The 15,387-nt window shown below is 42.2% G+C and overlaps 1 protein-coding gene across 1 annotated transcript; it reads left to right on the plus strand.

Annotated features, from left to right (window-relative positions):
* Positions 1-273: 273 nt before the first annotated feature.
* On the plus strand, positions 274-14,561 carry LOC129828682 (interferon regulatory factor 2-like). Its single transcript, XM_055889813.1, has 8 exons — positions 274-407; positions 1,511-1,601; positions 4,629-4,808; positions 11,605-11,697; positions 11,840-11,989; positions 13,630-13,670; positions 13,796-13,889; positions 14,012-14,561. The coding sequence occupies exons 1-8, from the start codon at positions 321-323 to the stop codon at positions 14,089-14,091; spliced, it is 816 nt and encodes a 271-aa protein (XP_055745788.1). The 5' UTR covers positions 274-320; the 3' UTR covers positions 14,092-14,561.
* Positions 14,562-15,387: the final 826 nt, after the last annotated feature.

Raw genomic sequence — 15,387 nt, forward strand, 5'->3', positions numbered from 1 at the left:
TATTCTAAATCGAAACAGTGGGGTGATTGCGGAATTGAGTCAGTTGTGTAAATAGTTGAGTGGGATCATTTAAGAAAAAAATATGTCCTGCTGTATTTATTACTATTTGTTATAATCTTTCTGACATTCGCCTGATAATGTAGGGTAATTTCACACCTCATTTTCTAATCACACACGCTCACTAATCAAGCACAGTTCTGAATTCTGAATCCCCCCCGGACAATACGTTGATGTAGTTGAACAAGGTACACATCCATTTTGTGCAGTGTAATTTGTCAGGTGTGAGCTAAGGCAGACTGCAACCCTAGGGTCATTAGAAGATGCAACAAGGTCGTCTAAGACTGCGACCCTGGCTTGAGAAGCAGATACAGTCAGGGAAATACCCAGGTGTCACCTGGCTTGATGAGGTGAGATTTTGTTCCACATGTTTTCAATCATTTTACAATAATATTTTCATAATCCAGATTGTCAATACTTTTTTTCATTTTTATTTTTTTTTTTATCCTATTTTCTCCCCAATTTTCGTGGTATCCAATCGCTAGTAATTACTACCTTGTCTCTTCGCTACAACTCCCGTACGGGCTCGGGAGAGACGAAGGTCGAAAGCCATGCGTCCTCCGAAGCACAACCCAACCAGCCGTACTGCTTCTTAACACAGCACGCCTCCAACCCGGAAGCCAGCCACACCAATGTGTCGGAGGAAACACCGTGTACCTGGCCCCCTTGGCTGGCGTGCACTGCGCCCGGCCCGCCACAGGAGTCGCTGGAGCGCGATGAGACAAGGATATCCCTACCGGCCAAACCCTCCCTACCCCGGATGACGCTATGCCAATTGTGCGTCGCCCCACGGACCTCCCGGTCGCGGCCGGCTGCGACAGAGCCTGGGCGCGAACCCAGAGACTCTGGTGGTGCAGTTAGCACTGCGATGCAGTGCCCTAGACCACTGCCCCACCCGGGAGGCCCGATTGTCAATACTTTTGTTCTTATATATTTATAGTATGGCTACACTGTACTCAGTATGCATACTGTATTGTACTCTCTGTATGGATTTAGGTCTAAAGTTTGATAAATAAAAGCTTTTAGGCCACAAACATTGATTATGTTAGATATCGTGTAAGACTGCTCCCACCAGAAAATGTTTAAATCCATCCAAACAGATCAGTGGAGGCTGCTGAGGGGAGGACGGCTCATAATAATTGCTGGAACGGCGCAAATGGAATTGCATTGAACACATGGAAACCATGTGTTTAATGTATTTCATACCATTCCAGCTATTCCGCTCCAGCCATTACCACGAGCCCTTCCTCCCCAATTAAGGTGCCACCAGCAACCTGTGTCAAAGACATCAGATCTCCAGTGAAACATCATTTTGATCATAGCCATTAGAAGTTAATTCCACTCTCTAATGGGGGTATCGCATCGTTCTTTTGAGAATATACTGCTTTTGTCACAGTTCAGATGGGAAAAGGTGAACGGTAAAACATTTTGACTACTCTGCTTTGTACTTTAGACAGCTCAAGTTTTCCAGATTCCTTGGAAGCATGCGGCTCGACATGGTTGGAATAAAGACACTTTGTTCCGAAACTGGGCAATGCACACAGGTAAGAAGCAAGTCCAGACACCAATGTTCAAAGCTCTCTGATTACACAATGCAAAGCTATCTTCCATCAAGGCATGAAGGTATTATGTACAGTTGAAGTCGAAAGTTTACATACGCTTAGGTTGGAGTCATTAAAACTTGTTTTTCAACCACTCCACACATTTCTTGTTTAACAAACTATAGTTTTGGCAAGTCGGTTAGGACACCTACTTTGTGCATGACACAATACATTTTTCCAACAATTGTTTACAGACAGATTATTTCACCTATAATTCACTGTATCACAATTTCAGCGGGTCAGAAGTTTACATACACTAAGTTGACTGTTCCTTTAAACAGCTTGGAAAATTCCAGATAATTATGTCATGGCTTTAGAAGCTTCGGATAGGCTAATTGACATAATTTGAGTCAATTGGAGGTGTACCTGTGGATGTATTTCAAGGCCTACCTTCAAACTCAGTGCCTCTTTGTTTGACATCGTGGTAAAATCAAAAGAAATAAGCCAAGACTTCAGATTATTTTTTATTTTTTTAGACCTCCACAAGTCTGGTTCATCCTTGGGAGCAAATTCCAAACGCCTGAAGGTACCACGTTCATCTGTACAAACAATAGTATGCAAGTATAAACACCATGGGACCATGCAGCCGTCATACCACTCAGGAAGGAGACGCGTTCTGTCTCCTAGAGATGAACGTACTTTGGATCCGAAAAGTGCAAATCAATCCCAGAACAACAGCAAATGACCTTGTGAAGATGCTGGAGGAAACAGGTACAAAAGTATCTATATCCACAGTAAAACGAGTCCTATATCGACATAACCTGAAAGGCCGCTCAGCAAGGAAGAAGCCACTGCTCCAAAACCGCCATAAAAAAGCCAGGCTACGGTTTGCAACTGCACATGGGGCCAAAGAAATGTGGAGAATTGTCATCTGGTCTGATGAAACAAAAATAGAACTGTTTGGCCATAATGACCATTGTTATGTTTGGAGGAAACAGGGGGATGCTTGCAAGTCGAAGAACACCATCCCAACCGTGAAGCACAGGTGTGGCAGCATCATGTTGTGGGGGTGCTTTGCTGCAGGAGGGACAGGTATACTTCACAAAAGAGATGGCATCATGAGGGATGAAAATTATGTGGATATATTGAAGCAACATCTCAAGACATCAGTCAGGAAGTTAAAGCTTGGTAGCAAATGGGTCTTCTAAATGGACAATGACCCCAAGCATACTTCCAAAGTTGTGGCAAAATGGCTTAAGGAAAACAAAGTCAAGGTATTGGAATGACCATCACAAAGCCCTGACCTCAATCCTATAGAAGATTTGTGGGTAGAACTGAAAAAGTGTGTGCGAGCAAGGAGGCCTACAAACCTGACTCAGTTACACCAGCTTTGTCAGAAGGAATGGGACAAAATTCACCCAACTTATTGTGGGAAGCTTGTGGAAGGCTACCTGAAACGTTTGACCCAAGTTAAACAATTTATAGGCAATGCTACCAAATACGAATTGAGTGTGTGTAAACTTCTGACTCACTGGGAATGTGGTGAAATAAATAAAGTGGAAATAATTCTCTACTATTATTCTGACATTTCACATTCTTAAAATTAAGTGGTGATCCTAACTGACCTAAAACAGGGAATTTTCACTAGGATTACATTTCAGGAATTGTGAAAAACTGAGTTTAAATGTATTTGGCTAAGGTGTATGTAAACTTCTGACTTCAACTCTATTCCCAAGTCCCACATGTTCCATCTCTAAAGCGAGTTAGAATAACAGCAGTACATTTATCAGTTTGTGTTGTTGCAATATGATAATTTTTTTGCCAGCGCTACAGATGGCTACAGCGGTCCGCTAATACAGGACTAGTAATGGCAGAGTGCACTACTTTTGGTAAACAATATTTTTTTCAAAAGATAATATCTTTGTATTTTTTATTATGAACTTTCAGGGGGTTCTGCAGCACCCTCAGCACCCCTACTTCCTTCGGCTATGCATGACCCTTGTGGATTTAACTTTTTCCTCATCTTCCATGTTCAATGGCCATAGCACCTGGAGCATTTCCAAACCGCAGTGTTTTGATGCATTGTCATTCAAGCAGAGATTCTTGGGAAGCCTTGATAAGCTATTTGCCTGGAAACACTGTTGTCACACAAGCCAAACCACATTTTTGTGACGCTACTCTGAAAATATAGTTTACCAAGCTACCAATAACTTCACACTGGAAGAAGTTAAGCTACACTAAAGCTACCCTTAAGAAAAATAGTTTACTGAAGTTACTTAGAAAAAGTAGTTCACTACATCCAATTTGTGAAAAATTATCATATGTAAACTGAAATGTCACAGATTACAAATTGCAAGAGCAAATTACTTTGGGGTCATACGTTAACAGGATGTTTAATTTAGCCAATTCAACACAAAATACTATGTTTTAAGTGAGAATTAGGCGGTCCTGATGCTGAAAAAGAAAGGAAATTCTTGCCTACTTCACCCATATTTTATTTTATTTTTGCAGAAAAAAGTACTGTGTAGTTCCAGTAGTTAGCTACACCGCTACATGGCGAGAATATAACTAACTACTGAAAATACTACATAGGTTAGAATTCAGTTCAACTACCACCCAGCTACTGCAAAATGTAGTTCAATTACTAGTTGAACTACATGTAGTTCACTACTACCCAACACTGTTCCAGATGGATGGTCAAATGCAATTAAATTGTTGTGGATATGGATAGTTTTATCAATTGTTACTTTTTTTTCTGTACAGACAAGGGCAACAAATTGACCAATTTGAGCGTGCAGTAGTCAGTACTCGGAACCTTTGAGATAAATCAAATTTAATTTGTCACATGCGCTGAATACAACAAGTAACACACCTTACCACATACTTACAACCCTTTAACCAACAATGCAGTTCAAAAATATTTACTAAATAAACTCAAGTAAAACACTACTTCCTCATCCTTGCTTGTATGTAAAACGACACAGTTCACAGGTTTGCTTTGATGAACTAATTGTATCCCTTCGTTTCAAGGCAGATACAAACCTGGGATAGACAAGCCTGATCCTAAGACATGGAAAGCCAACTTCCGATGTGCCCTGAACACTCTACCCGATGTGAAAGAGCTACAGGGCAAGAGCATCAAGAAGGGCAGTAATGCCTCCAGGGTTTACATGATGCTGCCTGTTGTTAAACGTACCAAACGAAGAAAAGGTGAGTAGCTTTAGAATGCATGCTTTAAGTTGTTTACAATGTTGGGAAAGTTACTCTGAAAATATAGTTTACTAAGCTACCAATAACTTCACACTGGAAGAAGTTAAACTACACTAAAGCTACACTTAAAAAAGTTTACTCAAGTTACTTTGAAAAAGTAGTTCACTACATCCAAACTACTTCGTGAAAAATTATCATATGTAAATCGGATATGTCACAGACTACAAAATGCAAGAACAGATCAGTTTGCAGTCATAGGTTAACAGCATGTTTATTCAGCTTATTAACCCCAAAACAATGTTTCAAGTGAGAATTAGGCAGGTCTGATGAAATTCGTGCCTACTTCACCCATATTTTATTTTTGCAAAAGAAGTTGTGTGCAGTTCCGGTAGTTAGCTGCACGGCTACATGGCAAAATTCAAATGTATTTATATATTCCTTCTTACATCAGCTGATATATTAAAGTGCTGTACAGAAACCCAGCCTAAAACCCCAAACAGCAAACAATGCAGGTGTAGAAGCATGGTGGCTAGGAAAAACTCCCTAGAAAGGCCAAAACCTAGCAAGAAACCTAGAGAGGAACCAGGCTATGTGGGGTGGCCAGTCCTCTTCTGGCTGTGGCGGGTGGAGATTATAACAGAACATGGCCAAGATGTTCAAATGTTCATAAATGACCAGCATGGTCAAATTATAGTAATCACAGTGAACAGGTCAGGGTTCCATAGCCGCAGGCAGAACAGTTGAAACTGGAACAGCAGCAAGGCCAGGTGGACTGGGGACAGCAAGGAGTCATCATGCCCGGTATTCTTGACGCATGGTCCTTGGGCTCAGGTCCTCCGAGAGAGAGAAAGAAAGAGAGAAGGAGAGAATTAGAGAGAGCATACTTAAATTCACACAGGACACCGGATAAGACAGGAGAAGTACTCCAGATATAACAAACTGACCCTAGCCCCCCGACACATAAACTACTGCAGCATAAATACTGGAGGCTGAGACAGGAGGGGTCAGGAGACACTGTGGCCCCATCTGATGATACCCCCGGACAGGGCCAAACAGGAAGGATGTAACCCCACCCACTTTGCCAAAGCACAGCCCCCGCACCACTAGAGGGATATCTTCAACCACCAACTTACAATCCTGAGACAAGGCCGAGTATCGCCCACAAAGATCTCCGCCACGGCACAAACCAAGGGGGGGCGCCAACCCAGACAGGAAGATCACGTCAGTGACTCAACCCACTCAAGTGACGCACCCCTCCTAGGGACGGCATGAAAGAGCACCAGTAAGCCAGTGACTCAGCCCCTGTAATAGGGTTAGAGGCAGAGAATCCCAGTGGAGAGAGGGGAACCGGCCAGGCAGAGACAGCAAGGGCGGTTCGTTGCTCCAGAGCCTTTCCGTTCACCTTCACACTCCTGGGCCAGACTACACTCAATCGTATGACCTACTGAAGAGATAAGTCTTCAGTAAAGACTTAAAGGTTGAGACCGAGTCTGCGTCTCTCACATGGTGAGAGTGACCGTAGCGTACGTGTAGGTATGTACGGCAGGACCAACTCGGAAAGATAGGTACAGTGAGGGAAAAAAGTATTTGATCCCCTCCTGATTTTGTACGTTTGCCCACTGACAAAGAAATGATCAGTCTGTAATTTTAATGGTAGGTTTATTTGAACAGTGAGAGACAGAATAACAACAAAAATATCCAGAAAAACGCATGTCAAAAATGTTATAAATTGATTTGCATTTTAATGAGGGAAATAAGTATTTGACCCCCTCTCAATCAGAAAGATTTCTGGCTCCCAGGTGTCTTTCATACAGGTAATGAGCTGAGATTAGGAGCACACTCTTAAAGGGAGTGCTCCTAATCTCAGTTTCTTACCTGTATAAAAGACACCTGTCCACAGAAGCAATCAATCAATCAGATTCCAAACTCTCCACCATGGCCAAGACCAAAGAGCTCTCCAAGGATGTCAGGGACAAGATTGTAGATCTACACAAGGCTGGAATGGGCTACAAGACCATTGCCAAGCAGCTTGGTGAGAAGGTGACAACAGTTGGTGCTATTATTAGCAAATGGAAGAAACACAAAAGAACTGTCAAACTCCCTCAGCCTGGGGCTCCATGCAAGATCTCACCTCGTGGAGTTGCAATGATCATGAGAACGGTGAGGAATCAGCCCAGAACTACACGGGAGGATCTTGTCAATGATCTCAAGGCAGCTGGGACCATAGTCACCAAGAAAACAATTGGTAACACACTACGCCGTGAAGGACTGAAATCCTGCAGTGCCCGCAAGGTCCCCCTGCTCAAGAAAGCACATATACATGCCCGTCTGAAGTTTACCAATGAACATCTGAATGATTCAGAGGACAACTGGGTGAACGTGTTGTGGTCAGATGAGACCAAAATGGAGTTCTTTGGCATCAACTCAACTTGCCGTGTTTGGAGGAGGAGGAATGCTGCCTATGACCCCAAGAAACCATCCCCACCGTCAAACATGGAGGTGGGAACATTATGCTTTGGGGGTGTTTTTCTGCTAAGGGGACAGGACAACTTCACCGCATCAAAGGGACGATGAACGGGGCCATGTACCGTCAAATCTTGGGTGAAAACCTCCTTCCCTCAGCCAGGGTATTGAAAATGGGTCGTGGATGGGTATTCCAGCATGACAATGACCCAAAACACACGGCCAAGGCAACAAAGGAGTGGCTCAAGAAAAAGCACATTAAGGTCCTGGAGTGGCCTAGCCAGTCTCCAGACCTTAATCCCATAGAAAATCTGTGGAGGGAGCTGAAGGTTCAGGTTGCCAAACGTCAGCCTCGAAACCTTAATGACTTGAAGAAGATCTGCAAAGAGGAGTGGGACAAAATCCCTCCTGAGATGTGTGCAAACCTGGTGGCCAACTACAAGAAACATCTGACCTCTGTGATTGCCAACAAGGGTTTTGCCACCAAGTACTAAGTCATGTTTTGCAGAGGGGTCAAATACTTATTTCCCTCATTAAAATGCAAATCAATTTATAACATTTTTGACATGCGTTTTTCTGGATTTTTTTGTTGATATTCTGTCTCTCACTGTTCAAATAAACCTACCATTAAAATTACAGACTGATAATTTCCTTGTCAGTGGGCAAACGAACAAAATCAGCAGGGGATCAAATACTTTTTTCCCTCACTGTAGGAGCAAGCCCATGTAACGCTTTGTAGGTTAACAGTAAAACCTTGAAATCAGCCCTTGCCTTAACAGGAAGCCAGTGTAGGGAAGCTAGCACTGGAGTAATATGATCACATTTTTGGGTTCTAGTCAGGATTCTAGCAGCCGTATTTAGCACTAACTGAAGTTTATTTTGTGCTTTATCCGGGTAGCCGGAAAGTAGAGCATTGCAGTAGTCTAACCTAGAAGTAACAAAAGCATGGATTAATTTTTCTGCATCATTTTTGGACAGAAAATTTCTGATTTTTGCAATGTTACGTAGATGGAAAAAAGCTGTCCTTGAAACAGTCTTGATATGTTCGTCAAAAGAGAGATCAGGGTCCAGAGTAACGCTGAGGTCCTTCACAGTTTTATTTGAGACGACTTTACAACCATCAAGATTAATTGTCAGATTCAACAGAAGATCTCCTTGTTTCTTGGAACCAAGAACAAGCATCTCTGTTGTCCGAGTTTAAAAGTATAAAGTTTTCAGCCATCCACTTCCTTATGTCTGAAACACAGGCTTCTAGCGAGGGCAATTTTGGGGCTTCACCATGTTTCATTGAAATGTACAGCTGTGTGTCATCCGCATAGCAGTGAAAGTTAACATTATGTTTTCGAATGACATCCCCAAGAGGTAAAATATATAGTGAAAACAATAGTGGTCCTAAAACGGAACCTTGAGGAACACCGAAATGTACAGTTGATTTGTCAGAGGACAAAACATTCACAGAGACAAACTGATATCTTTCCGACAGATAAGATCTAAACCAGGCCAGAACTTGTCTGTGTAGACCAATTTGGGTTTCCAATCCCTCCAAAAGAATGTGGTGATCGATGGTGTCAAAGGCAGCACTAAGGTCTAGTAGCACGAGGACAGATGCAGAGCCTCGGTCTGACGCCATTAAAAGGTCATTTACCACCTTCACAAGTGCAGTCTCAGTGCTATGATGGGGTCTAAAACCAGACTGAAGCATTTCGTATACATTGTTTGTCTTCAGGAAGGCAGAATTTTTTTCTAACATTTTTGAGAGGACTGGAAGATTCGATATAGGCCGATAGTTTTTTCTATTTTCTGGGTCAAGGTTTGGCTTTTTCAAGAGAGGCTTTATTACTGCCACTTTTAGTGAGTTTGGTACACATCCGGTGGATAGAGAGCCGTTTATTATGTTCAACATAGGAAGGCCAAGCACATGAAGCAGCTCTTTCAGTAGTTTAGTTGGAATAGGATCCAGTATGTAGCTTGAAGGTTTAGAGGCCATGATTATTTTCATCATTGTGTTAAGAGATATAGTACTAAAACACTTAAGTGTCTCTCTTGATCCGAGGTCCTGGCAGAGTTGTGCAAACTCAGGACAGCTGAGCTTTGGAGGAATACGCAGATTTAAAGAGGAGTCCGTAATTTGCTTTCTAATGATCATGATCTTTTCCTCAAAGAAGTTCATGAATTTATTACTGCTGAAGTGAAAGCCATCCTCACTTGGGGAATGCTGCTTTTTAGTTAGCTTTGCGACAGTATCAAAAATACATTTTGATTGTTCTTATTTTCCTCAATTAAGTTGGAAAAGTAGGATGATCGAACAGCAGTGAGGGCTCTTCGATACTGCACGGTACTGTCTTTCCAAGCTAGTCGGAAGACCTCCAGTTTGGTGTGGCGCCATTTCCATTCCAATTTTCTGGAAGCTTGCTTCAGAGCTCGGGTATTTTCTGTATACCAGGGAGCTAGTTTCTTATGACAAATGTTTTTAGTTTTTATGGGTGCAACTGCATCTAGGGTATTGCGCAAGGTTAAATTGAGTTCCTCAGTTAGGTGGTTAACTGATTTTTGTCCTCTGACGTCCTTGGGTAGGCAGAGGGAGTCTGGAAGAGCATCAAGGAATCTTTGAGTTGTCTGAGAATTTATAGCACGACTTTTGATGAGCAGATTATTTGTTGTGATTGCAAACGTAATAAAATGGTGGTCCGATAGTCCAGGATTATGAGGAAAAACAATAAGATCTACAACATTTATTCCATGGGACAAAACTAGGTCCAGAGTATGATTGTGGCAGTGAGTAGGTCCGGAGACATGTTGGACAAAACCCACTAAGTCGATGATGGCTCCGAAAGCCTTTTGGAGTGGGTCTGTGGACTTTTCCATGTGAATATTAAAGTCACCAAAAATTAGAATATTATCTGCTATGACTACAAGGTCCGATAGGGATTCAGCGAACTCAGTGAGGAACGCTGTATATGGCCCAGCAGGCCTGTAAACATTAGCTATAAAAAGTGATTGAGTAGGCTGCATAGATTTCATGACTAGAAGCTCAAAAGACGAAAACGTTGTTTTTTTTGTTGGTGTAAATTGACATTTGCTATCGTAAATGTTAGCAACACCTCCGCCTTTGCGGGATGCACAGGGGATATGGTCACTAGTGTAACCAGGAGGTGAGGCCTCATTTAACACAGTAAATTCATCAGGCTTAAGCCATGTTTCAGTCAGGCCAATCACATCAAGATTAGGATCAGTGATTAGTTCATTCACTATAACTGCCTTTGAAGTGAGGGATCTAACATTAAGTAGCCCTATTTTGAGATGTGAGGTATCACGATCTCTTTCAATAATGACAGGAATGGAGGAGGTCTTTATTCTAGTGAGATTGCTAAAGCGAACACCGCCATGTTTAGTTTTGCCCAACCTATGTCGAGGCACAGACATGGTCTCAATGGGGATAGCTGAGCTAACTACACTGACTGTGCTAGTGGCAGACTCCACTAAGCAGGCATGCTGGCTAAAAGCCTGCTGCCTGGCCTGCACCCTATTTCATTGTGGAGCTAGGGGAGTTAGAGCCCTGTCTATGTTGGTAGATAAAATGAGAGCACACCTCCAGCTAGGATGGAGTCCGTCACTCCTCAACAGGCCAGGCTTGGTCCTGTCTGTGGGTGAGTCCCAGAAAGAGGGCCAATTATCTACAAATTCTATCTTTTGGGAGGGGCAGAAAACAGTTTTCAACCAGCGATTGGGTTGTGAGACTCTGCTGTAGAGCTCATCACTCCCCCTAACTGGGAGGGGGACAGAGACAATTACTCTATGCCGACACATCTTTCTAGCTGATTTACATGCTGAAGCTATGTTGCGCTTGGTGACCTCTGACTGTTTCATCCTAACATTGTTGGTGCCGACGATCACCAAAACAAGTAGTTACCTACTGAAAACACTACCTAGATTAGACTTTAGTTCAACTTCCACCAAGCTACTGCAAAATGTAGTTCAACTACTAGTTAAACTACATCACAGGAGGTTGGTGGCAACTTAATTGGGGATGGGCTTATGGTAATGGCTGGAGCGGAATATGTGGAATGGTATCAGATACACCAAACACATGATTTCCATGCATTAAATGCCATTCCACTTGCGCCGTTTCCGTTCCAAATATTATTATGAGTCATTCTCCCCACAGCTGCCTCCACCGAACTACATGTAGTTCACTGCTCCACAACACGGGTTGTTTATCATATTAAGTTGATTTAAATGATCAAGAGTATACATCTCAGTGATGGAATATAGTTCAATGATAATAATAAGTCATAATGTGTTGTTTCCTGTCCCTTTCTTTGTTCCTGTCTAGGACCACAGAAGTCAGAAGTTGATATAAAACATAGTCCGATCTCCCTCTCAGAAAATGAGGCACGCTCTTGTGCTCCACTGGATGGGTTTGAAGGTAGGGAGAACACACTATATAGGGTATTGGCAGAAAGTCACCGCCCTGCATTCTCTTATGGCGTGTTGATTAGTGCATTTGGGGTTCTCTTGATATCAACTCAAACTAGTGTTTAAGCATCAGCCCGTCCCCATTTCCATAGAGGTTTTCCTGAAGTACAGAGGTGGACAGACCAGTCACAACCCTGCTATGTTTCATGTCGAGGACAAATACCCTCCCAACAACAACAAAGAGGAAAGATCACCAGAACAGCCCTACTCTCACCAGTCTTCCTTCACACCTGAAGCATATAGTAAGAGCTGCATATGCAGGTTGGCATTTATTGACATGACTCATGTACTGCACGGTGGGAACTAGCTGGCACAGCCAGTTATAAAATCTGATTTCAAACCTAATCACACCCTTTACCCTAACCACACTACTAACCCTAACCTTAAATTAAGACCAAAAAGCTATTTTTTTGTTTTCATGAATTTTTACAATACAGCCAATTTTGACTTTGCAGTTGGCCCATCTAGCAGAAATCGCTCAGTTCTGCCTACAGAGCAAGACTCATGACAATAAACGCCAATTTGCCTTCTAGAAAATATTCACAATCCCTTGACTTTTTCCACATTTTGCTGTTACAGCCTGAATTTGAATTGGATTATGTTGAGATGTGTCACTGGCCTGCACACAATACCCCATAATGTTTTACACATTTTTACAAATTAATAAAAAATGGAAAGCTGTCTTGAGTCAATATATTCAACCCCTTTGTTATGGCAAGCCTAAATAAGTTCAGGCGTAAATATGTGCTTAAAAATTTACACGGACTCACTGTGTGCCATAATAGTGTTTAACTTGTTTTTTAAATGACGACCTCATCTCTGTACCCCACACATACAATTAACTGTAAGGACGCCCAATCGAGCAGTGAATTTCACAAAGACCAGGGAGGTATTCCAATGCCTCGCAAAGAAGGGAACCTATTGGTAGATGGGTAAAAAAAATGTATAAAAAAGCAAACATTGAATATCCTTTGGAGCATGGTGAAGTTATTACACTTTGGATGGTTTATCAACACACCCAGTCACCAGAAATATACAGGCGTCCTTCCTAACTCAGTTGTTAGAGAGGAAGGAAATCGCTCAAGGATTTCAACATAAGGCCAATGGTGACTTTAAAACAGTTAGAGAAATTAACTATGTCCTGAATAAAAAGTGTTGTTTGGGGGGATATCCAACAACACATCACTGAGTACCACTCTTCATATTTTCAAGCATAGTGGTGGCTGCGTCATGTTATGGAAACAGAATAGAGCTAAGTAGAGGCAAAATCCTAGAGGAAAACCTGGTTCAGTCTGCTTCCAACAGACACTGGGAGACAAATTAAACTTTCAGCAGGACAATATCCTAAAACAAGGCCAAATATACACTGAAGTTGCTTACCAAAACGACATTGAATGTTCCCGTGTGGCCTAGTTACAGTTTTGACTTAAAATCATCTTGAAAATATATGACAAGACTTGAAAATGGCTGTCTAACAATGATCAACAACAAACACGACAGAGCTTGAATAATTTAAAAAAAGAATGTGCAAATATTGTACAATCCAGGTATGCAAAGCTTTTAGACTTACCCAGAAAGAATCACAGTTGTAATCACTGCCAAAGGTGATTCTAACATGTATTAACTCAGGGGTGTGAATACTTATATTAAATTAGATATTTTTGTATTCCATTTTCAATGAATGTACAAAAACTTTAACTTTGTCATTATGGGGTATTATGTGTATTCAGGCTTTAAAACAAAATGTGGAATAAGTCAAGGGGTATGAATACTTTCTGAAGGTACTTTATAAAGCTAGTGTCAATATTCAAACAAAAGTAGTTTTGAGTATTTTTTTCTATAAAAGATAACATTTTGCCTGGTCTTATTTGTACCAATACAGAAAACTCTGATGCTAATGAGCAAGCAGAGGCTGTATTCAAGGTAAACTAGCAGTTTCTATGATTTCAGAGGGGATTTGTGTAAGCTCGTTACTATGTATAATATGAACATACATTATAACATTCCATGCAACTACAACTTCAAAACAGTGATATGTGCTCCTGCAGATAGTTGATCACCTAAAACACTTGGAGCACTGGAGCCAGTCTAATGACAACAGAAGCTGGAGGGCAGCAGACACCACCTGGGTGGACAGTTACTGTAAGTAAGGCACTTGGCAATAAACTATCTTCATTCCTCAACTTTCAAGTCGTTTCCTCACAGATATGGTTCACATTTTGGGTGATAAATCCTTTTTAATACGTTTATCCTCCACTCTACAGGTGAGAATATGGATTACTTGGGGTATCCCATGGAGACTGACTGCTACACATACAGTGCACAGCAAATACCATTTCTATAAGACGAGCAGGAGCAACATGCATCGAACAGAATGCCAAGCTAAAATCCCTGAAAAAGGAGGATATACCACATTCCAAGCCATGCTGGCACAAGATCTCTAAAATTCTGTATTCTGATGGACTGCAAGACGGCGACCAAGGGACTGAGCACACATACAGCACATTAAAAACTATTAAGTTCTACACCATCACATTACAGTCTACTTGTTCAGATTAGAATTACTGAGTTCTTTTAAATGTTTGCTTTTTATTGAACTAAATTGAGAATTTTAGCATAGCATCTCAGGAAATGCCCTTTAAGATTGAGATGGCTTAGGATGAGTTGGACCACAGAGTGAAGGAAAAACATCAAGTGCTCAGCATATGTGGCAACTCCCAAGACTGTTGGAAAAGCATTCCTCATGAAACTGGTTGAGAGAATGCCAATAGTGTGCGAAGCTGTCATCAAGGCAAAGGGTGGTTCCTTCGAAGAATCTCAAAGATGAAATATACACTGCTCAAAAAAATAAAGGGAACACTTAAACAACACAATGTAACTCAAAAGTCAATCACACTTCTGTGAAATCAAACTGTCCACTTAGGAAGCAACACTGATTGACAATAAATTTCACATACTGTTGTGCAAATGGAATAGACAAAAGGTGGAAATTATAGGCAATTAGCAAGACACCCCCAATAAAGGAGTGATTCTGGAGGTGGTAACCACAGACCACTTCTCAGTTCCTATGCTTCCTGGCTGATGTTTTGGTCACTTTTGAATGCTGGTGGTGCTCTCACTCTAGTGGTAGCATGAGACGGAGTCTACAACCCACACAAGTGGCTCAGGAAGTCCAGCTCATCCAGGATGGCACATCAATGCGAGCTGTGGCAAGAAGGTTTACTGTGCCTGTCAGCGTAGTGTCCAGAGCATGGAGGCGCTACCAGGAGACTGGCCAGTACATCAGGAGACGTGGAGGAGGCCGTAGGAGGACAACAACCCAGCAGCAGGACCGCTACCTCCGCCTTTGTGCAAGGAGGAGCCAGAGCCCTGCAAACTGACCTCCAGCAGGCCATAAATGTGTATGTGTCAGCATATGGTCTCACAAGGGCTCTGAGGATCTCATCTCGGTACCTAATGGCAGTCAGGCTACCTCTGGCGAGTACATGGAGGGCTGTGCGGCCCCACAAAGAAATGCCACCCCACACCATGACTGACCCACCGCCAAACCAGTCATGCTGGAGGATGTTGCAGGCAGCAGAACGTTCTCCACGGTGTCTCCAGACTCTGTCACGTCTGTCACATGTGCTCAGTGTGAACC

Source organism: Salvelinus fontinalis, chromosome 30 (assembly GCF_029448725.1).
Source record: "Salvelinus fontinalis isolate EN_2023a chromosome 30, ASM2944872v1, whole genome shotgun sequence".
Classification (NCBI taxonomy): domain Eukaryota; kingdom Metazoa; phylum Chordata; class Actinopteri; order Salmoniformes; family Salmonidae; genus Salvelinus; species Salvelinus fontinalis.

Coding starts and splice junctions, on each gene's coding strand:
- LOC129828682 (XM_055889813.1), top strand. CDS start 321: ATGCAACAAGGTCGTCTAAGACTGCGACCCTGGCTTGAGAAGCAGATA. Junction 4,809..11,604: donor ACGTACCAAACGAAGAAAAG/GTGAGTAGCTTT, acceptor GTTCCTGTCTAG/GACCACAGAAGTCAGAAGTT. Junction 11,990..13,629: donor CTTCACACCTGAAGCATATA/GTAAGAGCTGCA, acceptor GTACCAATACAG/AAAACTCTGATGCTAATGAG.